At 44.7% G+C, this 24,132-nt stretch overlaps 2 protein-coding genes and 1 long non-coding RNA gene across 6 annotated transcripts in view; 2 read left to right on the top strand and 1 right to left on the bottom strand.

Moving 5' to 3' along the window:
* Window positions 1-1,684, bottom strand: part of SLX9 (SLX9 ribosome biogenesis factor) — a 32,535-nt gene extending 30,851 nt beyond the window's left edge. The window contains exon 1 of one of the 2 annotated variants that reach the window (XM_053363424.1): window positions 1,417-1,684. In XM_053363424.1, the coding sequence (XP_053219399.1) occupies window positions 1,417-1,548 (132 nt within the window). In that variant the 5' untranslated portion in view covers window positions 1,549-1,684. Of the gene's footprint in view, window positions 1-522; window positions 712-1,416 lie in introns of those variants that run through there. The other variant, XM_053363415.1, reaches the window with a different exon arrangement.
* The window catches only part of LOC128400844 (uncharacterized), an 88,612-nt gene that overhangs the window by 37,764 nt on the left and 26,716 nt on the right, over window positions 1-24,132 (top strand). The gene's annotated exons all lie outside the window — the stretch shown is intronic.
* Window positions 3,731-24,132, top strand: part of ITGB2 (integrin subunit beta 2) — a 34,674-nt gene continuing 14,272 nt past the window's right edge. Inside the window, exons 1-5 of one of the 3 annotated variants that reach the window (XM_053363256.1) lie at window positions 3,731-3,749; window positions 8,484-8,657; window positions 19,255-19,315; window positions 21,208-21,296; window positions 22,975-23,149. In XM_053363256.1, coding sequence (XP_053219231.1) covers window positions 19,258-19,315; window positions 21,208-21,296; window positions 22,975-23,149 — 322 coding nt within the window. In that variant the 5' untranslated portion in view covers window positions 3,731-3,749; window positions 8,484-8,657; window positions 19,255-19,257. Of the gene's footprint in view, window positions 3,750-7,999; window positions 8,658-18,843; window positions 18,863-19,254; window positions 19,316-21,207; window positions 21,297-22,974; window positions 23,150-24,132 lie in introns of those variants that run through there. The other 2 variants (XM_053363246.1, XM_053363265.1) reach the window with 2 other exon arrangements.

Here is a 24,132-nt window from a genome sequence, read left to right on the forward strand (position 1 = left end):
CAGCTGGGGCAGATGAAGGTGTTCAGTTTTGCTGCTGCAAGTGCAACATGGCATTTCTATTAGGCTGCTATTTCTACTGCACCATCCATGAGCAGGAGGACAAAAGCCATGGGCCTGGGGGGGACTGCCCCCCCAAGTAAATAAATAGAAATACTTAACTGGCCAATTGCATCACAGAACTTGTTCTGCCCCCTAAGAGTCTGCCCCCCTCAAAAAACAAATCCTGGCAACACCTATGACAAAAGCATTAAATATACTGGCTAGAATATACTAGGTCGGAGAGTTGTTACTTTACCATATCTCAAGTATAAAAGCAAAATTTTGGTCAGTTTTTATTTTCAAAGAATTATTTCTATAATCAGTGGATATTCTTTTACTTCTACTATAACTTTTGACCCACATTGGTGAATAAAAAGTAAAGGTGATAAAAAGATTGAAGAAACCACCCCTAAACTGAAGTGGCAGTTGCAGGATCCTTTCAAACTTTGCCATGAATCCGACAAGAGATGGCTCACTCCTCACCTCCTCCTGTCCTAAGAAAGTTTTACCCTCCAGAAACGTGTCCTGTATCACCATCTTGTGGAGAGCCTTGTTCCGAGCTCTGAAGGCGCACACCGCTCCTTTTGGTCTACTGCTGTAGGTGCCACCAAGTGCCATGGGCTGGACCAGGGCTTTTTTCCAGCTGGAACTCAGCCCTGGCCCTTCTCAGGTGGGCGCCATTGCCATTCCAAGAGAAGGAAGGAGGCCTTCAGGGTGAGTCGCAGCACCTCTTCTGGAGAAATAGCCCTGGGCTTTTGACGAAGGATTCGAGGGATGTCAACTTTCTCAGGCGCTGTGTAGGTAAACTGCCCAGATGTTGCTGGGAACTGCTGCTCTGCAACATCTGGCGGGCCAGAGGTTCCCACACACCTGGCACGCGCCCTTCCCCCCTGGTGCCAGGGGCGCAGGCTGGACGTATTTTGGGGTGGGTGGGCAAGGCAAGAACAATGGGCGCAATGGGTCAGCGAGTTAAGCCCTTCCATTTACTTACTTGCACCTGCCCCACCCCCCAATGCCTGGTGCTGCCAAAGGAGCAGGAAGGGGGAGAGGCTGCATTTTCCTTGCCTCCTCCGCCTCGCCAACGAGCTAAGAAAGAATGGGGCGGACGAGGCGCTCGAAGACCAGATGCCCCCCAGGAAGGGGCGCCTCGCCTCCCTGCCACTCTCCGCCCCCCGCCCAGCCCCTTCCCGAGCTCATGGTGGGAGGGGGAACCCCGAGGGCATCCAGTCCACCTGCTGGCAGGGCAGCCGCGCCCGAGGGGGCGTTCAGGCGCCGGAACCAGGCAGCCAAACCCCCAAGCGAGGTCGCGGCAACGCCGGACGCCGCCTCCGCCCGCGCGGCCTCGTGGAGGCGCCGAAGGGAGCGCAGAGGCCTCACCTCGCCCGCCGTGGCCCTCGCCGCCTGGGCGCCCGTCGGGAGCGGCGCCTCGTCCTCGCCCGGGGTCCAGAGGCCCTTGGCCGGCCTGGGCGCCGCCCGGTGCAGCCGCGGCCGCTTCGCTTTGCCCACCATGGCGGCGGCGGCAGGAGGAGGAGAAGCAGGAGGAAGGCTTGGGAGAAGGCCGAGGGAAGTCGCCCCCTCACGGCGCCCCGGGGAAGCGCCGAGGCCGCGCGCCACGTGCTGCCGTCTCCCTCAGCGCCGCGCCGAGAGGGCCTTTCTGCCTGGCGCGGCCTCGAGGCGGCCTACGGAGGCCACCAGGCAGGCCGGGGGAAGCGGGGGAGAAGAGGGAGCCGCGCCAGCACGGAGAGCACGCAGGCGGCCGCCGTACTAGGCGCCGCGCAGGCAGCGGCCCTCGGGTCCACGGCAGCCCGGTCGCGAAGCCCCACCGAAGTCGCGAAATGCGCCACCAAAGTCGCCCGCTTGCTGCCCCCCCGTCAGGCTGCCATTTCTGAGGGGAGACAGTCGCGTCTCTCTCGGTCGGCGAGCGCGGCCTGTGCCTTCCCTTCGGTCTCGGGCGCCTCCATCGGGGCTTGTGGCCAGGCCGTGAGGGCGCCCTGGTGTCCAAGATGGGCGCCTGTCTGGTTCCCTCAAGTCCGGCTTCTCTCTTTCTCTGTTCCAGAAAGGGGGGAACCAAGGGACGAGGAACGAGCAGCGCCCTTCGAAGCCCCTTCTTCCTTCTCCACCTGTTCACCCCACCCTTCTTGCCTCTGTCTCCCCAGGTGAACCCCACTGACTTCAACGGGGTTCAGGTTGCCCTCCTGACCCACAGGATGGCTCTCCCCAGCATAGCTGTCAACTTTTCCCTTTTCTTGTGAGTAATCCTATTCAGAATAAGGGAATTTCCTTTAAAAAAAGGGAAACCTTTCCCGCCCCGACCTGGCCACAGTGATCCATGCGACGGTCATCTCCAGGCTTGACTACTGTAATTTGCTCTACGCGGGGCTGCCCTTGAAGCTGTCCCAGAAACTCCAGTGGGTGCAGAATGCTGCAGCGAGGCTCCTCATGGGGTCTCTGCCATGGGAGCATATTCACCCAGTGCTTTTCAAGCTGCACTGGCTCCCGGTGGAGTACAGGGTCAGGTTTAAGGTGCTGGTTTTGACCTTTAAAGCCCTTCACGGCCTAGGACCCTCGTACCTACGGGACCGCCTCTCCCGGTATGCCCCATGGAGGATCTTAAGGTCCATAAATAACAACACCCTAGAGGTCCCGGGCCCTAAGCAAGTTAGATTGGCCTCAACCAGAGCCAGGGCCTTTTCAACTCTGGCTCCGGCCTGGTGAAACGCTCTGCCTCACGAGACCAGGGCCCTGCAGGATCTGATTTCTTTCCGCAGGGCCTGTAAGACAGAGTTGTTCCGCCTGGCCTTTGGCTTGGAGCCAATTTGATTCCCTCCCTCCCTCTCTTTCTTTTTTCCTTTCCTTCTCCTCCTGTGATGAGGCTACATTTTAATATTTCAATGTTTCAATATTTTAATGTTGTATTTTAATCTTGTTTTTAAGTTGTAATCATTCATCTTGTTTTTATTATTGCTTGTAAGCCGCTCTGAGCCCGGCCTTGGCTGGGGAGGGCGGGGTATAAATAAAAAATTATTATTATTATTATTATTATTATTATTATTATTATTATTATTAAACGTTGACAGCTATGCTCCCCAGGGAGGCTCGCCTGCTGCCTCCATGGTACGCCTTTAGGGGCCAGGCCGAAATAGAAAATTGTAGAATTGGGAGGGACCCTGAGGGTCATCCAGTCCAACCCCCTGCAATGCAGTTACCTCAGCTGAAGCGTCCATGCCAGATGGCCATCCAAGCTCTGCTGAGAAACCTCCAAGGAGGGACAGTCTGCCACCTTCCATCCAAGCACTGTCAAAACAGCTCTTAACTGTCAGCTCTTCCTGATGTTTAGCCAGAATCACCTTTCTTCTAACTCGAAGTCATTGGTTTGAGTCCTACCCTCTGGAGCAGGAGAAAACAAGCTTGTTCCATCTTCCCTTGAGATATTTGAAGATGGCTGTCATATGGGATAGCAGCATAGTCCTGCCTACAGGGGGTTGGATTAGATGACCCCAGGGTCCCTTCCAACTCTACAATCCTATGACTTCTATAGCTCCTCTCAGTCTCTTCTTTTCAAAGCAAAACCTACCCAGCTCCTTCAACCATTTCTCATAAGGCTTAGTTTCCAGACCCTTGATCCTCTTGGTTGCCGCCCTCTGGACACCTTCCAGCTTGTCAACATCCCCCTTAAATTGTGGTGCCCAGAACTGGACACAGTATTCCAGGTGTGGTTATGTGTCTCCTTTTGTTTGTGTTTTTATTATGTAGTGTTTTCATTTTGTATTTTTATGCTGTGAACTAGGCTGAGATAAAGGGCGGTTTGCAAAGTTAATAATAAACAATAAGTAAACAAAATCCTTTCTGCTGGAGGGAGTTAGGATGTCATGGACGTCCTTGTCCACAGCGGATGACCTCACGGCAGCCATGGAAATTGCGCTGGATTGTTTCCACTTTACCCAGTGAGACCGGCTGGTGCAGGGTGGGAGAGCACAGGTGCCTTTCTCCAGGGAGGGGCTTGATCTGAGCCCTTCGACTTGCATAAGACTCGAGCTGTGCAACAAACAGTTGTAGAAAACTCACACCACCCCATACCACGCATACTGTGTGTCCTAGTCAGCGTGAGTCAGCAGAGCTTTGGAGATGGTGGACCCGCTGCCCTGCTCTGCCTTGCTGATTCCACCCAGAGCTTAGGATTCCTCCGCCACTCACTTATGTGCATCCTTAAAGCTGTAAGCTAAATCATGGTTGCTTCTGGGATTGAAAAATCGCCAAAAAAACCAAATCTACCAAATCAGAATCTACCAAATCAGTAATAAAGCCACAATGCCAAACCAAAATGTTTATTCGGCTTTACGCCCATCATGAAACACAACACAACAAAACAAATAAAATAAAACAGCGGACTCATACAAACCACAAGTAGTATAACACAGTCCACAACAAGGACAGATATTAGCCTTTCATTAAAAAAGTTTAAGATTAAGATTAAAAAATTTTGGCACTACACTAAAATCAATATCTGATGTCATTATAAAAAAATTCTTATAACTATCAATAATCAGCTAACATTCCATTCCGTCTCTTGTACAAGAGGACGGCTGTTAGGAATTTAGCAACCTGTTGGGTAATATAAGGATCCACATCTTGAAGAACCCAGGCAAGCTGTAGGTCTACTGGTTTGTCAGCCATAGGCTGGATTATGGAGCTTAGTATACTAGCACGGGCTGAACTGTACAAAGGGCAGATAAACATAACATGATGTAGAGATTCAGATGTTTTCATTTCACAAGCACACATTGAAGGGACTTGGCCCTTAGTAAATCTATGTCTCAGTAGGTTTGTTGGAAAGACATTGAACCTAGCTCTAATGAAGGCATATCGGTGAGACGCGGCCATAAGTGAAGTTAAGTAGGACGGAGCACGGTAGATAGGGGTTATGCCTAAATTTAACGGCGAGCAGGCTCCACCACCAGCTATGAAATTTTGGTATAGCTCCACATCATCCAGCCTTTGATTTATACACCTTTTAGCCACATTTAGATCCAGTTTGAGCAATTCAGTGGGCGAGATCTCATAGGACAGCAATTTGGCATGGATTTTTCCTGACCACAAATTTGTGAAGTCATCTCGCCACATGCATTGAATGAGATAGTGGTTCGGGAGTTTATGCCATAGGGATATCCAATAAATCAAAACTCTCCTCCATATAACTAGCTCCACTGAGGGGATCTTCATTTCTAAACGAATAGCCGCATTACTTACGCATGTTGGTAATTTTAGAAGTCGGCGTAAGAATTGGCTTTGAAGTGACTCTAAAGGTGAGAGGTTTGCAAAGGCAGCCCATAAAGGTGCAGCATAGGCCATTGTGGCCATCACTTTGATGCTATACACTTTCAAGGCCGCAGGGATGAATAAGGCCCCCTCAGAGTAGAAAAAACGGAGGAGGGAGTGTGATAGGGCTTTTGTCTTATTTTGAAGATATTCAATGTGTGCTTTCCACCCTAAATTATATTGAAAATAAATTCCTAAATATTTAAATTTATGTACTTGTTCGATTTTCGTGCCCTCCAGTTTCCATGAATAAAGTTTTCGACTCCTTGAAAATATCAGTACTTTGGACTTGGTGTGGTTGATAGACAGATGATTAGAATGGCAATATGTCGCGAAAATCTTTAGTGCCCTCCTTAAACCCACTCTGGAGTAAGAGAGTAGTACCGCATCATCTGCGTAGAGAAGTAGAGGACAACGGTAATCTGCTATACGAGGGGTGTGGATAAATTTTTGTGAGGCGGCTAATGGGTTCCTCATATCACTGATAAATAAGTTAAAAAGAAGAGGCGCTAAAATACAACCCTGGCGTACACCCTTATTTACTGGCACTGGGTTGGTCAGGTCTCCAGCAGGGGATAATCTCACCCTGGCCACGGACCCGGCATGAAGTTGGGAGATAAGCCACAGGAGCCTTCTATCTATTCCCCAACAGGCAAGTTTATCCCACAATGCCATTTTATGTATGCATCAATTACTATTTATTAAACAGCATCTTACAGTATACAAGGATCCGGCTCATCATTCTAATGGTATGGCCTGTTTATACGTAGTAATGGTTTCATTATTGGTCATGACTTTATGTTATATTATATGTTTGTATGGTGGTAGTGCCAGGTCACAATCCAGTGGGCTACTTAGTTTGAACACAGGTATGGAGAATATCTTCTCTTCCAAATTTGTAACTTCAATTTATACATTAACATTTGTGGTGCAGGAACCATTTCTATTAACCAGTAGCATGCCGCTCTAGTTACATTGAAACATGAATCATGGTTAAAACTGTCACCCTCTGCACTAAGAGTTGATGGTATTATATGTATGACACATAATTTGGCCCCAGCCGCTTTTCCTACTGATAAAACTAGGAAAGATCTAGCATTTAATGTAATACTGAAATATACTCAGAGTCGCAAAGTGATTTCATGCTCTTTATTCAGCTCATAGTGGTGAGGAGGAATGAATGAATGTCCCCTCAAAGTATCTGCTTTATATACATTATTTACACAATGGGCTGCACATGATTGGCTAATTCCGGAATTCTACTGTAAGCCAATCAGGTTGTGGATTCACTTCTATCTGGAGCATGATTGGGTAGTTCCTGCCAACCAATCATACTGCTGCATTGTTCTAGGACCAATCAGACTGCTGCATTCTGAATCCTATTGTTCTAGGACCAATCAGACTGCTGCCCTTTGGATCCTATTGTTCTAGGACCAATCAGACTGCTGCCTTTTGGATCCTATTCAACTCAGTACATAACAAATACTATAAAGGAATATAAGGCTAGATGTAGCCACACATGTTGGTATGTTGAGTGTGTGCAAGGAAAAGAAATGAAAAGCCAATAAACTTTTCATATGAACGTGCAGATGTACCATTTAGCTAAGTGGGATTTATTGTTTTGTGAGATTTCCCCCCTGGACAGTCAGGATGCACTATTATCCAGCAAATGTTTTTGTAACAATACATATTGCCAGATAGTTATTTTTTACTTTAGGAAGTCTCAGAAAATGACTACGCACATGTGAGGCATCTTTTACTTAACTCCTGATAGGTTGCATCAGAATCAGGATGTGCCTCACCCCCACAGGGGACGAGCAACATTTCACCACAATTGCTACCAATCTGCTTCCTTGTTTAGCAACTGCAAAAGTCTACACTGTGATGCCAAGCACTATCATCATGAGGGGGACAGAGGGGCTTGACCCAATATGTCCTATAATGACCCCTTATTTTATTATTTATTATTTTAGCCCCTTAGCCTAAAATTGTAATGAATCCCTTGGCAACAGGAAACCTGAAAGAACTCTCTTAAGGTGGTTTGCTACAGGAAGCCAGCAGAGGCAGGCCTCGCATGGGCCTCCTTGGCAAAGAACTTGCTCATGTATTTTTCAAATATTTTTATTTCAGTGTTATAATATGACATTTACAAATCTAGGTTATACTGTACACATATTCCACGGTTTCAGGCACAACTCTTTGCTGACACTTTGACTCATTTGCAAGTTACAGTGTTGAAAAAGCACCATTTCCTTCCTCTCTTCCTCATTCTAAAATAGCAACTTACTACTGATCAGTTATCCTGCAAAAAGAAATGAGTGAAGACCCCACTATTTCCCTATAAGTTGTTTCTTCCCATTCAGGTTCCAGCAACTTCTCATTTACCCTCAAATGTGTAACAACATGTTGACATGGGTTCAGAAGTTATTCCAAAATAGACAATTGTAAAAGTGAAAAATGCAGGGTTCTCTTAGACAGTGTTTGTTTTATTTAGCTTTCTATTTTATCCAAACTTTTATAGCACTCTTCGGTTTAAAAGACTCCCAGGGTAGCTCACAACTGTATTGAATAGAAACATATAAATCAAACGAAAACGGCAGCAGATTAAGAAACATTACAACAGATTAAAACCAGCCTCAAAATCTGGATAAATAAAAAGACATCAAGAATGGCACCTGGCCAGCATCGCTGGCCAGGGAATTATAAAGTTAGGGTTGCCCATATGAAAAGGCCCCTCCAGTCACCACCCATCTCACTTAGAAATGAAGGTGGAAGACCCTCCAAGGTATCCTGGCTCATTTGAGAGACCTCTAAAGGACTTTAGGGCAGCCGGCCTGGAAATGACTACGGTGGGCACTGTAATGGTTTCCTTTATAGTGTTTTATGCTGAAGGGAAAAAAGCTTCCAAGGGGTCTTTCTCAGGCTTTTGGCTAAGATCAAGATTTCACCAAGGGGTAAAAAGATCAAGATTTTACCAAGGGGTAAAAGTCCTTTTCTGAGAAATATTGGGTTTCCAGTGTTTTAACTGAACACACATTATGGGGATTTGGGCACAGTTTTGCACTTTGGATGCCTTGAAAATAAGGTTTCCACCCTCCCTCACTTCTCACTTCCTCTACAACCCACAGGGGCAAGATATGCAATATCAATGAAAAAGGAAGAGGCGTGGGCCTTTTTCTGCCTTCTGAGGAGCGGTTTGGGTTTTTCTCACTTCTACAGAAGGAACTGATCAGAAGACAGAGAACTTCACAACACACCCCAAAAAATAGCTGAGAAGAAACCAGAGAGACTGACAACTTGATGTATGTTTTTAAATTCTTTGTTTATTTGTATTTTACTCTTTTCACAAACTGAGTATGCAGAGTTTGACATCTGTATTATCTTTCTGTGCGCTTGGTATGTCCAAAATCTTAACTGAAGTACCACTAGCAGCCAATAAATGTACAGTGGTACCTCGGGTTACAGACTCCGCTAACCCAGAAATATTACCTCAGTTTAAGAACTTTGCTTCAGGATGAGAACAGAAATTGTGCAGTGGCGGCGCGGCGGCAGCCGCAGGAGACCCCATTAGCTAAAGTGGTGCTTCAGGTTAAGAACAGTTTCAGGTTAAGAACAGACTTACAGAACGAATTAAGTTCTTAACCTGAGGTACCACTGTAACTGTAAAGGTAATTAATTCAATTGAACTTCAGTATTTGAGGAAGGCACCATACCTTCCAGTTCTCTAGATGCTGGCTGCCCTCAGGTGTGAGTCTAGCACTGAAGGTTAGCTGTATGTTTCCTGTAGATGTCTGTAACAGAGCCCTGACTGTCCCCTACCTCGTTGCTGTTGTTCATTGAAAGGAAAGCATTTGGGGTCAATGCCTTCCCTACCCACTATTTTCAAGGTTGCAGTCGCCCTACACACACCTTTTCCTCATGTGGGATTCAAAATGCAAGGCAGTTTCTCTCTTTGTAGCTGAGAGGAAGACAACAGAAAGAAGGGCCAGAGCTTTCTAGAGTCACCAGGCTGAAGAGAAATACTTCTGAGGAGAAACAGACCGTCTGCCTAGTATTCTGCATGTGAGGGAGCAGTTGTTGTCTCTGGGGAGACAATGGAGGATTGCACCTTGGAGGTGAAGTCAAACTGTTGGAAGCGTTAGAAACAGATGTGAGAGCTAGGAGCTAAAGGGCATCTTAAATCCAGTTATGGGTGCAACAATGGAATCTCTTGGTGTGCTTTTTTATTACAAGAATACAAAGCTGAAAATAAATGAACTGCAGCTAACATATTATGTTCATTTTTCACATAGTCTAGTCCTTCTCTTGCCCACCCCCCTGATATTCTGAAGAGGGTCTCTTCTCTAGTCTTCAGAGAGTAGCTGAAAGTGGGGAGGCAGAAGAAGGTCCTCCTTTCCTTCCACTCTGCAGTTTTAATCTGAAATCTTAGGCACAGTATGACACCCAGAGCTCAGAAATGCTTGCACTAATGAAATTCCCCGTCACAAAATGCGCCTAGGACAATGAGAATTTCAAACACTGGATATAGCACCTGTTGTGGCTGAGCAGACCAATGTGGGAAAGACATGTTCTGTTGCATCTGGGACAGATACAGGTGTCACGTTGTGCTGATGCAGATGCACCATGGCAGTTTTTTCTTTATGTTCCTCCCAACGGTCATAACTATATCCTTAATGAGCCATTTCTTGCTGGCCTATAGTTCAATGTGCAACTTTCATCTCTGCTTCTGTGAAAGCGGTATGCTAGCTATTTTGTGGTATGGCATGTGTAAGTTTGCAGGTCAGCTTGCTTTTCACACTTGGCGGAATATCTCACGAGAAAGCTACATTCTGTGGCTTCTGATGAAACCTGGTGTGGAATAGTATTATATAAACTTGGAATCCTTTTAAAGTGACAGGACTCCAGCAATGGAAGATCCAATACCCAAGATTTGGTTAAAGTTCTGTTTTCCCCCAGGCGGATATGAGTCTGACCAGGACTGCAATGCTAACCTTGCCTACTCAAAAGTAAGTCCTATTCAATTCAAAGAGACTTACTCCCAAGTAAGTGGGGTTAGGATTGCAGCCGTACATTGTGTAGTGTGCTCTGCCTTTTGGTACGTTTGTAACAGATTGGTGTAACTGGACAGTAACTAATAGAAATACATACTGTCTTCGCTTGTCTGCATTGGGGTGGTAACTTCTTTTGTGGCAGGGCTTCTGTGCTTTTATAACAATTGTATGACATAAAGGGATGCTAGTGTTTTTACTGATCCCGCTCCTGTCCCTTTAACTCTAACTTGACAGATAGAAATGCAAGAAGTGGAGCTGGGAACGCTCCACCTGCATAACTGCTGAGAATCACATAAATGCTAAAGGTACAAGAGGGAAATCAGTTGGCAACTCCAGTGATAAACATTAGTTTTGCCAGCTGGGAAGCTGAATGTTTTCCTGGTGTGTGGATTTTAGGCACAGGATCACATGAGGCTTGGAGTATAACTTGGAATCATAAAATTGCAGAGATGTAAGGGACCCCCTGCAACGCAGGAATTGCAGCTAAAACATCCATGACAGATGACCAGGCAACCTTTGCTTAAAAGCCCTTCACGGAAAGAGTTCACCACCCTCTAAGGGAGACAGTCCTGTTGTCAAACAGCTCTTGCTGTCAGAAAGTTATTCCTGATGTTTTGTCAGAATCTCCTTTTTTGTAACTTTAGGAATCCTTCTTTAAGATAAAGGAAGAGAATAACATATAGCTTTCTATTATTTCTATAGTGTTTCATCCTGTTTTTTCACACTGGTTCTCCGAAGACAAGTGCTTGTAGGAATATGCAGCATAAATTTAATGATATTTAAAGTAGAAAGTGGGGGGGGGGGAGAGAGAGCGAGCTCACCAATGAGATTTGTTCCCTAGTATGCCTAGGATTGTATCTCTATGGTACATAGATCACCAGCCCATAAAATCTGAAATTTGGGCTTTTAAAGTCATATTTCAAAAGGTGTCTGACAACATTTATAATTATTTTCCCTTATAGTGAAGATAAGAGAGGGAGATGCATTTCCTGCTTCAGACAGTACCTAAGACTATTTATGGAAACAACATTCAGATGAATGTTGTAAGATACAATCACAGGCACAGCATGCTTTTGCCTTTGCTTTCCATATGTCTCCATCAGCAGTGAAATGCCCCTTGCCCTTCCTTCTTCCACACTGCAGGGAGAAAGACTCATCAAGAGTTCCCTTTTTCTCAGAGCTCTTTCAACACAACAACTTGAAAATAAGGAACATAAGTCAGAAAAGACAGCCAGAAGCAAGGGAGGAATTCTGCAAAGAGTGAAGCAAATAGGCCCAGTCTTTTCCAGGCATCTTCTGCTGCTTTTATTTTCCCCAGGGAATTTGGAAGCCAATAGCACTTGTCCCAACTTCATGCTAAACTATTGCTTAGTACTATATGAATGAGCCTCAGTCTTGTACACTTCCCCTCTCCCCTTCTCCTCTGGCTCATCCACATGGAGGGAATTGAAAGCATTCACTTCGTGCCTTGAATTAATCATAGTTTGTTGTTACATAGTTGAAACGATGGCTTATTGAAACAAGCCAAGATCAAACCATGCTTTTTCATCCTGGCTTGTTTGAGCAAACAGTTCCTGGTTTTGACAGCATATATTCCAGTTTATTTAAACCAAGAGAAGATGCCTCCAATCTCCGAATTGCATCTACAACAGGGTGTGCACACAAGCCCAAATCTCATCCAGGCTATGGTTTAGTGTTATGTAGAAACCAGGCCACTGTCAATAATATCCATCCTCATACCTCAGAGCAAGTCGGCTCCAAGATGTTTTGGAAAATCAAACACCTGTCTGAACATTCAGCTCAAGGAAAATGTTCTGCTCAAAACTTAAGTAGCGTGTTGTAACCACTCATTGTGGTCCTAACATACCCTTGATTATCCAGTAGCTTTCCCATCATAGTTTTAAGTAATATTAAATAATTAAATACTTTAATAACCTAAACCAATTCCAAAAATGTTACACAGTTAGAAGGAGATACCAGACCAGCATATTAACACACTATCCATGCCAAGAATTTACTTCTTAAAATGTGATTGAATATTTAAATTGCCTGAACTTTTTCTGTAAAACTAGGTTTGCCTCCATGGTTTAGGGCTGATTTTAATAGCAAAATTCATTGTAGATGAGAAGAGCTGAATCTGCCCCTGATTCTGTGGCTTTCTTTGCCACAGCCACTCATGAAGGATAATAGGTACTCATCAGGAAGGCTATAAATACTCACAGGGTCCGGGGAAGTGTGCACATTAATAGCAGCCCAAAGCAGGAGAGGGCAATGGTGTGCATGTCTGAACTTGGCTTCCCCATGGGCATCCGACTGAACCCTTTGAGAATAAAATGCTGGACTAGACTGTCTTCAGCCTGATCCATCAGGGCTGTCCTCTTTCACTTGTTTCCCTGACTTGGTGTCTGGTTCTGACTGAGACCAAAGTAGCTAGGGTGGAAGACTGAAAGGAGGCAGGAGGCAGAGCAGGGTCAGTTCCCCTTGCCCCCACAGCCCTCTGGCTCTTAAAATTGACCAGCACTGCAGGCCACTGGATCTGCTGCTGCCACATGTAATTTATTCCTGAGGGGGCCGCCTAGGAGGGACATTTTCCATGTTCCATGGTGGACACTGCAATACCCAACTTGAGGCATACCTTCAACATCATATGAGAAAAGTGACGGCAAGAGTTGTCCTTTATTAGTGTTGTAGCATCATATATGTGGAGAGGGAGGATGAAACCTTTCCCACACTCCTGAATTGCTTAGACAGAGGCCACATCCACAGCATACCTTTAAAGCTCTGTGATACCACTTTAAAAAGTCATGGCTTCCCCCAAAGGATCCTGGGAGCTGTAGTTGGTAAAAGGTGCTGAGAGATGTTAGGAGGCTCCTATTCCCCTCCCACAGCTACTGTTTCCAGAGTTCTCTGTGAAACAGGATTGATTATTAAACCAATCTAGGAATTGTACCTCTGGGAGGGGGGAATGGGGTCCTCTAGCAATTCTCAGTACCCTTAGCCAAGTCCTTCTCCCAGAAATCTTCAGGGGGTGCCAAGATGCCAGGATTCTGGGATGTAAAAACAAGAGCTGGTCTCCATCTCTGAGAGATTAAAATTTGGTTGTAAACCCAGGGTCTGTCCCAAACCTAACACGAAACGCACAGGCTCCTGGAGTAGGCAGGAAACAAAAGTAAAGAGAAATTTGGTGGCCTTTAATTTGGCAAAGCCAGGGATAAATCTGGCAGAGTGCTGGATAAATAGAGTCACTTGGAACCAAATTATCCAGTATTATCAAGTTGTAATGTAGCTCTCAAAAGGAAAAGCCCATCTACACAGGTGGTGGGCAGTTATTTTCCTCTGGTTGTACATTTCATCTTGAACAACTAGAATCGGTTTTCTTTGAAGCACAACAAGCAAAGGGAGATGTGTTGTTCCACAATAACAAAATGTCCCCAATCCACAGTTGAGTAATGCTTAACTGGAACAAACCAAATGGCAAAAAGTGTTGCAAGCTTTTGGTTCTCCGTAAGTATGATTAAATCATCACAGCACAATTGCACCAAGGCCTGTGAGGGTCCCTCTTGCCTTCGCCACCAGCAGAAGCAGCAGAGGGACCTCTCAGTTGTGATCAGGTTGGGCACCATCCATCCTTGCCAATGATGGTGATGGAATGGTTGCCTGTGCCTGCTTCTCATCATCTTTAAGGGCACAGTTGCAAGCAGAGGGACCAGCTGAGTTGCTCCTGCACCTTGATGTCCAAGGGGATGGCAGAAGCAAGAGCTGTAGGAAGAAGCAGCCACAAGCAGCAGCAATGCTTAATGTGCAGCACACATGTGCACATCCTCACTGCCACAGTCTTCTGTGGTCTTGTGATGCCTGCTTGTTGCTGTGGCCTTTGCAGCCAGGCTCACCACAGCAAGCCTCCCCATGTGGGATACAAGAGGGGGCCTCCCAGAGCAGCAGCTCCTGGCTCCTGGCTGAGCTGCCCCAGGAGATGTCAGAGGAAGTGAACCTGGGAATTAATACACAGGGACAGGTTGGTTTAAACTCTGGAAGGCATGTGCATCTTTCCTCTGTGTCCACATTATTTAATTTGCTTCTCAAGCGTGCTGCCTGTACAATATAATCCACAATTGGCTGGTTTGGGTATGTTTTACTCAGAAGTAACCACCTCGAAATACATGAGGCTTCTTGAGTAAAAAATGGTGACATTGCAATGTTGCCATCTCCTCCCACCTCCCGATTTTCTAAAGGCCTTCTCTCCATTTCCACTCTTGGTCTAGTGGGTATCACGGGGGGGGGGATTTATTACTGTATATCGAATCATAAAACAAAAATACAAAATATAAAACCAGCCACTAACTTCAGCTGTTAACATTCATCACCTTCAGCAGCAGCGAGTTTAAATTTCATTTGACTGGACTTTAACTCAAGAATATATTTTTATTTATCAAGGTTGGTAAAATTCTCTCTCTCTCTCTCTCTGTATGTGTGTGTGTATGTATGTGTGTGTTTTGCTGAAAGGTGTGAAATTGCACATGCTCAAAGGTTGGATTTTTTGTAGTCCATGAAAGCTTCTGCAATAATAAAGTTGTAAGCAACCACAAGACAATTTGTGGCCCTTTATTTCATTGGTTTGTTGGGGAGGGAGGGGCCCCATTTTGGAAACTGCACCTGACCTTTTCCATAACTTGTCATCAGGTAAGATGTTACACAAAGCAGGGGGCGAGGTTGGAGAGGTTTCCCCTTTTTTGGACCAACACAGCTACCTAGCTGTGCTTTTTATACCTTGTTCTGCTAAATTAAAGTTTCTTTTTACTTCTGCCCCCTGCCTACTCCAGGAAGCCTGTAGACAGAGATGGGGAATGTGTGTTGTTGGACTCCAACTCTCATTAGCCCAGCCAGCATGATCAGTTGTGAAAGATAACAGAAGTTGGATTTTAACAATATGTGGAGGGCTGCAGCTTCCACACCTTTGGTTAATATTTGGGACAGATCTTAAAAAACATATTTTAATTACTCATTGCTTCTTCACCCTGGAGTCCTAAACATGTAACATGATAGCTCCGCGGCACTTGGGAAGAACTTACTTAGCCCTGCATTTTAGAACTGGCTATGACAGCCTAATTTCTGAACTTTTTCAGTTTTTTATTTTTCCTCCCCCTCCACCCACTCCTGCCTCTTGTGTAACACCTTACCAGATAAAGAATTATGGAGAACTTAAAAGTTTTCCACACTTTTGTGACATAGATCTGTAGCTACACAACTAGCCAGAAATATGCTTATGTTTGTGGAAACAATTCCTTTTGTTGCTGGGGGGGGGGTTGTCGAAATATCAGTACAATAATGCACTTTGCTAGACTACGGCTTTGAGAGGCATCTAGAATGCCCAATTAGGGTTTTGTTTTTACAGAAAGACATAAAAAGCAGTGGAAGTATCTTTTATTTCAGCGCTGTTCTTCTGCTAGCCTCATTGCAGAGCAATAGCAAGAGATGCATCCTTGCATTCTGGAGGGGTGCAGGGGAGAAGAGCCACCCTGGTGCAAGGATGAAGGTGGGTGGGGCAGGAATATATTTGCCCGTTTTTTTAAAAGAATGCTCATGTGGTCCTGAGGCGTGTGCCAGGGCTAGAGTTGCCATGTGCCCTCTTTTTCCAGGACATGTCCTCTTTTTCAGGGGTAAAATTGCTGTCTAGGTGGATTTTTTAAATTTGTCAAAATGTCTCTGGCTATACTTTCTGGATAAGACACAGACATAACTAGTGGTTGAAGACTTGCTTTCCTCTTCTCTTCTCCTGCCCCTCTCAGCAATATACCACAGCTTCTTTGGCCTATAGTAGTGGTATTTAAAATGAGAGCCATCATAGCGTCTTCTTTTTTGCTTTTCAAATATGGCAGCTCTCAATAAAATGTTCTGTAATGGTGAGACATTGCTGTAGGGAAGGTGGTAGCTTTGTTTGTATTCAACACTTTTTAAATGTGGTCAATGGGGCTGAAAATAACTAAAAATGAATAAACCTTTGAAAAATACCAAAGAATGTATGCAAACATGGAAGGAGGGAGTTAACATCAGTGATGTCACTGATTCAGCCACTTAATGCATAGCAAGCCTAATCGATTTATGGACTCCCTTTGCAGGTGGGTAGAAGAATGCCATTGCCTCAAACTGCTGTTTGAGTGAATGCAAGCAAATTAGATTTTCTTGAAAAAGTGGCACAGTAGAGAGGGAACACAGCTATATGTCCCAGAAGAGTGACATTTATGCTACCATTTACAAGATTGTAATCATTATTTAAAAAAGCAAAAGGAGATAGCTGACCAAACCCTTAAAATCACACAAATTTCTCTAACTTTGCCTTTGAAAATAGTCATGTTCATCTGCAGGCTGCTAGGCTGAAAAGGATCCTCCTATATGTGCTGTGACTGAGGTGGAAAAAGCACATGAAGGAGACTGCCTGTCTCTTCTTTGATTCTCATCTCTGCAAAGGGTGACATTTCACACTCCTTACAAGTACCTCTGTAAAGTAGGCAAGTAGACTTGCCCACATGGCGGATGGGTGGGGCTGATCCTGAGAGGTAAGGGGAGATTTGAGCCTGACTCATATAGCTCACTCTTTTAACCACTGCACTAGCTGCTTCTCAAAGTGTAAATGACTCCAGACTCACTGCTTTGTCAGAGGGATTCAGAAGTACAACGGAACTTTAATTTTCTGCACTGAAAGTGGATTAAAGCACCTTTTGTGGTTTGAAAAGTGACAGGGAGTTGTGTTGAAAGTGTGGGGTGAATAAATGACTAGTGGGTAGACATGTGAGAACCCTGCATGCAAAGTAGGATGAATGCAGGATATGTGCTCATTGTCATAAAACTGCCTTATTATTATTATTATTATTATTATTATTATTATTATTATTATTATCATCATCATCAATACCTCATCCAGCCACTCTGGGCAGCTTCCAACAAAATATTAAAAATATTTAAAAAACATCCCTAAACAGAGCTGCCTTCAGATGTCTTCTAAAAGTCAGATAGTTGTTTATTAAATGTTCATTAAAGCCAGGATATCATCTAACTTCCCAGTAAGCTTTGTGCAAGCAAATTGGGATACCTGACTAGTTTGCCTCTAATATTTTTAGTCTGCAGTGTGTTGGAAGCAGACCAAATTAACCGCTACCAATTGTGCTGCTGCAGAGGCTGCCTTGCCTTCATCCAGCCATGTTTTTGGATCCAGTCATTCAAGTAGTTTCCTGGGGGTATTACCTGGGAAATGCTGCCTTGAATCTCTCTGCAGCTGTTTTAATATTGTAGAGTGGAATCCTGTTGAGGTCATTGGGGCTTCCTCTTACATACATGGGTACAGGGCTGCAGTCTTAGGCTCCAATCATGTCTCAAGTCTGAAACTTGATACTCCAGTTTCATCCACTATTGGATTATGATGCTGGTGGAAAGGAGAGTGTCCCTCACCATTTTTGGAAGCCAAACAGAAAGTAAGATGAAAAGTGTTCTTCTTTTTGTGCCTATCATCTGCCTACACAGGATCACAGGGAATATGTTGCAGTCCTGGGTACATGTGAGTAAGGGTGTTGCACTTCACTTCTTCATAATGAGGGTGATACTTTTCTTGATATCATAGAATTGTAGAGTTGGAGGGGACACCAAGGGTCATCTACTCCAACCCCCTGCAATGCAGGAATCACAACCAAGGCATCCATGACTGTTGGCCAACCAATCTCCAATGAAGGAGAGCCCACCATCTCCCAAGGGAGTCTCTTCCACTGTCAAACGTCTATAACATCCCAGTCATTACTATAACAACTGGTTATTGGAAAAGCTTACGGAAAGAAATAGTGTTATTTTAAAACCCATTTAGCGTTTTTAATATTTAAATAAATTTTAAATACTCATAGAATTGTAGAATTGCAGGAATCCTTTGCCCAATATGGGGCTTGAACCTGCAACCTTGAGATTAAGAGTCACATGCTCTTCTGACTGAGCTTTCTCCCCGTGTAATTCCCCTCAGAAAGTCCAACCACTCTCAGATACATACTCGACTCATCTCCAAAGACCCAAAACTTAGTATAAACCTGTAACCGAGTCTACTGTGTTTCATAGCAAAACAAAATTTTCCTTACACGTCAGTTAATCAATGATTGCAGTGTTGCCATAGCAATACCTCTTTCTCCAGGGCAGTTGGTGTCAGTTGGTCCTGGTGAGAGTGAGGCAGGCAGTGCAGATATTTAAGGATGATTTGCTGCGATGTTGTGAGATACCAGAATTAAATTTCATTTTAAGTTAGTCAATGCACTTGTAAGCAAAAGCTGCATATATTTCTGCTTTCTCCCCAAATTTCCTATCCTACCCGAAAATTTCACATCTGTAACTGAGCTTCACAAATTGTGTGCATCCTTCGTAAATTCTTTGACTCTACAACTCCATACCAACCAAGTATCAACCGTCTTGGTCCATAGGATCAACAGGTGAGGTCTGGGTAGTTGTGCAGCCACCGGGGCCTTTTCAGTGGTGGCTCCCCAGATGTGGAATCCCCCCCCCAGGTGCAACTTTTGCCATCCTTGTTAACTTGTTTACTCACGCATTTGCTGGATGGAAAGCCTGAGATTATTGGAGGGAATAATGTTTTTAACTGTAAATGCTTTAAGATGTTTTAAACTGTAATTATATTTAGATTGTTTTAACCACAGTATTTTTTATTGGTGTTTTTTTTTTAATTAAAAAAGATTGTAGGATAGGTTTGCTGCCCTGGGCTCTTTCAGGAGGAATGGCAGAATATAAAGTCAATAAACAAACAAACAAAGTCACCTTATAGTCTTTTAGTGTAGTCATTTCATGGTATATTATTTCAATTTCACAGGAGATGCTTCACGAGCGCTTCCTTCTGCTGTCTGGCGCTGGACTGCTGATTCTGACATCAGGTACCTGCCACTATTAGGTGGAAGTAGTGCTAGATCAGCATTATCTGCATTTGTAGCAGTGTAATGATCACCGGCTCCTTGTAGATCAAAGCCTTTAAGGGCCTTGAACTAAGTGGGCTTAAGGAGGCTCAGCTTTCTGTTGGATTGTGCTCATTATCCTATCTTCAGTGGGAAATCTTGTTGATTGGCATTCCAAGTCTGTGGCGTTTTCCTGTGCAAGAGGCCCTTATCTGAGCTAAAGGATCACATGTTCATTTTACCAATAGATGCCATCTACCACACCATATTGCTAAAACATGGGCCATTGAGAGGGGGCGATACAATCAAAACATATTAAAATAACTACTGGTTACTTTAATAAGTGTCTGTGCAAATGAAAAGGTGCAGGACACTCAGGCTTTGGGTCTGCAGTGCTGATAGCTGTGAAACTTGAAGCAGCAACCTCCAGGACTGTTTGCCTGAGGACAATGGATCAGGAACACAAATGGTTTGTAAGAGAATGTACAGTCAATTCTTCTGCCCCAATCTGCAACAAACTGCAGCCCAAAGAGTTTGTGAAAAACAAGGTGGATGTGGCACCATTCTTCCTAACAGCAACAGAATGTAAGCCTCTCCTTGAAGGGCGTCTGGAGTTACTACAGAAAGCAGCGGCAAGATCCGTGCTGTCATGCCCGGCTCAAGGTGCTGCTTTCAACCGATAGCTGCTTATAGCTTGAAGCCTCAATATCAGAAGGATCCCTTCAACACCCTCACTTGCTGAGATGTTTTGTACTCCTGGCTACACTGTGAAGCCTGGAAACTGGGGGTGCATGTCTGGGCATTTTTAATAGCAGTGCCCAGACCGTGGGATTCCTTGTCCTGGGATTTCAGCACTCTCTGTCTTTGGGGGGGATATATATAATATATATACTTCTCTTTCTCTTTCTCTTTCTCTCTCTCTCTCACACACCCACACACCCACACCCACAAGCTTTGCTGTGTTGCCTCGCTCTTAACCTGTTTGTGATTTTGCTGGGGGATGAGGTATGGTGCTTCTTTTTGTATCTCTTGTTGAGGTAAAACTTTTTATGGGTTATTTTAATATTATATTATGTTGTATCATATTCACCTCAACTTTGTGGGCCTGTGTGGTTGAAGATGCATGATATAAGTAATCTTAGTAATAAAATAACTGTGAAATCCTGTCCAACAGGCATATTCCACACAGGGAGGACTCATCCGCTTGTCCCTTTGCTTTCCCCCAGATAAGCCTGCTCTTTACAGATGAACTGGAGCAAACATCAACCAGAACGCCACACAACTGTCTTGGCCAGCCAGCGGCTGATGGAGACAGTCAGTTGGCCATCATCCTTTCCACAGGAGTCGTCTGGGCAGCCCAGGACCTCCATCCACCCTGCCCAGGCTTGTGCCCTGGGGGGGGGGTCACCTCAGTGCTGCTAATGCAGTGGTTTGACTTCACCCCCGGAGGTGCACTCAAGCGAGACAGATGCCAACCACTGTTTGCTCCAATTCAGCAGTAAAGAGCAGGTTTTCCTGGGGAAAGCAGGAAAACCCACTCAGGCCTAGAAAGCACAGGACAAGCAGAAAAGCTCTTGGGTGCAAGCTTTGTAGGTGTGGGACAAGCAAAGTGTGGAAAAGCCCTCCGTGTCCTTCTGAATCCAGGCTGTTGATAGGTTTGCAACTTAAGTGCCAGATAATGCAGCCTCTTCTCAACAATTAATATTGAAGTAGAGTCTTGAGATTGTTTTTGTCTCTGTTTTAATATTGCATTGGCATATTCATATATCAACTTTCTACATAGTTTGCCATGTACTCAGTTTGCGGTAAGTTTTAGCTTCATATTATGTGTAGTTTTTCCTCATGTTAATTCCACCTGCCCTGTTCTTCCTAAGCGCTGTCTCTTGAGTGCACCAAATACAATGTGAAAACCTGTCAGGACTGCATCCAGTCTGGCCCAGGATGCGCCTGGTGTAAGAAGCGGGTAAGTTTTCCATCTCTTGTTTTTCACGCATATTATTATGTTCCGTCAAATACTTTTCCCTCTGAACCTTTTCACTCTGAATGATACCTTTCGGTATAAAGATAATGAAACTTTTTTTTGTTTTGGATAGTGGATGCCCATTTCAAGTTTTGCTTTTTGGGCAGGCCCACTGTCACTGTCCTAAAAATAATAAACAGAATCTGCTGTTTTCAAAATGGTGAATGCTCTGCTCTTCTAGATCTCCAGCTTCATGGCACCCCTTTCCCTCTTCGGGGGCAGACCCGTGGGTCTCAAATTTCAGTGGTACCCTGTGCAGCGCCAAAATGTGGCCCAAGAGATTGACTGGAAAGCATTGACTTTGCTATAAGGAGGATGGAAGCCAGCAGCATTTGTTAGGCTTTCTCTCAACATGGTGCAACAAAAATGAAAATAATAAAACCACACAAAACCACAATAAACTTAACGGCACAATAAACTTAAACCCAAATTCAAAACCAACACAATAAAACTTAGGTCTCTTAGTTCCGTGCTTGAAACGCGCAGATTAGGTGGGATAAATTAATAATGTTCAAATAATAATTAAAAGCAAATAATGAGAAGTGGCATTGAATGTAGGTAACTTCACAATTCATAGTTCCTATCACTTTGATCTTTTAGCCACAGGTCATGGGTCAAATCTGAGAGGGGAGTTTCCTGAGTCTATTTCAAGATGGAGGCTTGATATCACACACAGGCCCCTCGGGTCCGGTTCTTAGGTGCACATGATGGCCCTATTAGCCTCCTCCATTATGGGCATTAGTTGCTCTTCAGGCACTTGCTGTCGGCACGAATGGATGCAGCTTGTGCTCTGGGGATTCTTCTTTATTTTGTCCCTCTCCCATCCATCCTCCTCCTATCTGGCCAGGCAGGCATGTATTTCCATACCTGGGAACACCCAAAAGTAGTGCACAAGAGCAGATATTATGCAAAACCGGAAGTGGGTGTTCTGGCTAGCGAACTTTGCCCCGGAAGACGAACAGAAGCCGACCGGTGGAAGGGCACCGGCGGCGGGAGGCCTCATTGGGGAAAGTACACCTCAGTTTAAGAACGCTTTTGGTGTAAGAACGGGCTTCCGGAATGAATTAAGTTTGTAAACGGAGGTACCACTGTATGTTGACAATAAAAGTCTAGTCCGCCATCTTTCCTCCCCGAAAGTTCCCTTATTGACTTTTCCATGGCAAGGGGAAATATGGTTGAAATGTAAGAAAAGAACAGACTAGTACAGACTAGTATTTCAATAACATCATACATGAATACTATGACAAAAAACTTGTAAGCATGAGCAATGTTGGACCAATTCCACAACAGACTGCCATATGGAAGTCCCATGAATGCCTTTCAGGTACAATCCTTTAGAAGAGTAATATTTTAAGCTCCTAAATTCTATTCTGACTGTCTGTAGACAGGCTCTTTGTGAGCCTTTGGCTGAAGAACTAGTTATAAATGCCCACCACCTCAGGCAAAGGTATTCTCAGCCCTGTAGCTAGATATCCTTTTAACTAGAGACACTGGACATTGGAAGTTCTGCAGGCAAAGCATGTTTTTGCAGCTATTGTTCTTCCTCTGTTGTCCAAAATGTATCAGACTCATTTCTGAAACATACTGACCATTTGTTCTTTTTTATTTTTATGAAATACAGGATTTCACAAAAGTAGGAGAACAAGATTCCAGTCGCTGTGACACCAGGGAACAACTCCAGCAGAGGGGATGTGGGGATGACATAATTTTTCCAGAAAGCTTTGCCCAGCCAGGTCCACCACCAAGTCAGATAAAGCAAATCCAGCCTCAGAATGTGCACCTGCAGCTAAGACAAGGTACTACTCTGAGTAATTATTAGACAAAGAAATATAAAGTGGATGAATGGGATGATTATAGTGACAGGGCTAAGAACAGGTGTGACTTCCTTTGTACAGGTATATAAATAGTTCTCGAATTCTGGGAAGGTGGGGAAGTACATTACGCCTGGTTTTAAGAGTGTTGGATTTGATTGTTTAAATTCCATAATGCCTCTTTGGGAGCCTTTGGCAGAAGAAGTAGTTATAAAGTGCCTGAAACAAATAAGTAGAGGTATGATGTAGTTGCTGAACATCCGGGGAAATATATGTCACCTGTGTTGTTATACACATGCACCTTGTTCACTTCTTTTTCTGTTTTTTTCTCTCGTATTTGAATATTTATTAAAGCTTGAGAGAACAAAAAACAGTATGCAGAAATAAACATCAAATAACGAGCTTTTGCCACACCTTGTTCAGTTCTAAGTATGTATGTTGTGAGAGATTATCTGAGCCTGACTTGGAAATGAGCCCTAAAGGTAAAGGTACCCCTGCCCGTACGGGCCAGTCTTGACAGACTCTAGGGTTGTGCGCTCATCTCACTCTAGAGGCCGGGAGCCAGCGCTGTCCGCAGACACTTCCGGGTCACGTGGCCAGCGTGACAAGCTGCATCTGGCGAGCCAGCGCAGCACACGGAACACCGTTTACCTTCCCGCTAGTAAGCGGTCCCTAATTATCTACTTGCACCCGGGGGTGCTTTTGAACTGCTAGGTTGGCAGGTGTTGGGACCGAGCGGCGGGAGCGCACCCCGCCGTGGGGATTCGAACCGCCGACCTTTCGATCGGCAAGTCCTAGGTGCTGAGGCTTTTACCCACAGCGCCACCCGCGTCCCAGGAAATGAGCCCTAGGTGGTTCCAAAGACCCAACTCAAAATGGGAAGTGTGTCTCCCAAACTCTGCCTCAGAAGATGAGTGCTCAGAGGAAATCCCCTTCCCCACCTGCCAGCCCTCAATATCATATTTAAT

This window comes from Podarcis raffonei, chromosome 1 (genome assembly GCF_027172205.1).
Source record: "Podarcis raffonei isolate rPodRaf1 chromosome 1, rPodRaf1.pri, whole genome shotgun sequence".
Taxonomy (NCBI): Eukaryota; Metazoa; Chordata; class Lepidosauria; order Squamata; family Lacertidae; genus Podarcis; species Podarcis raffonei.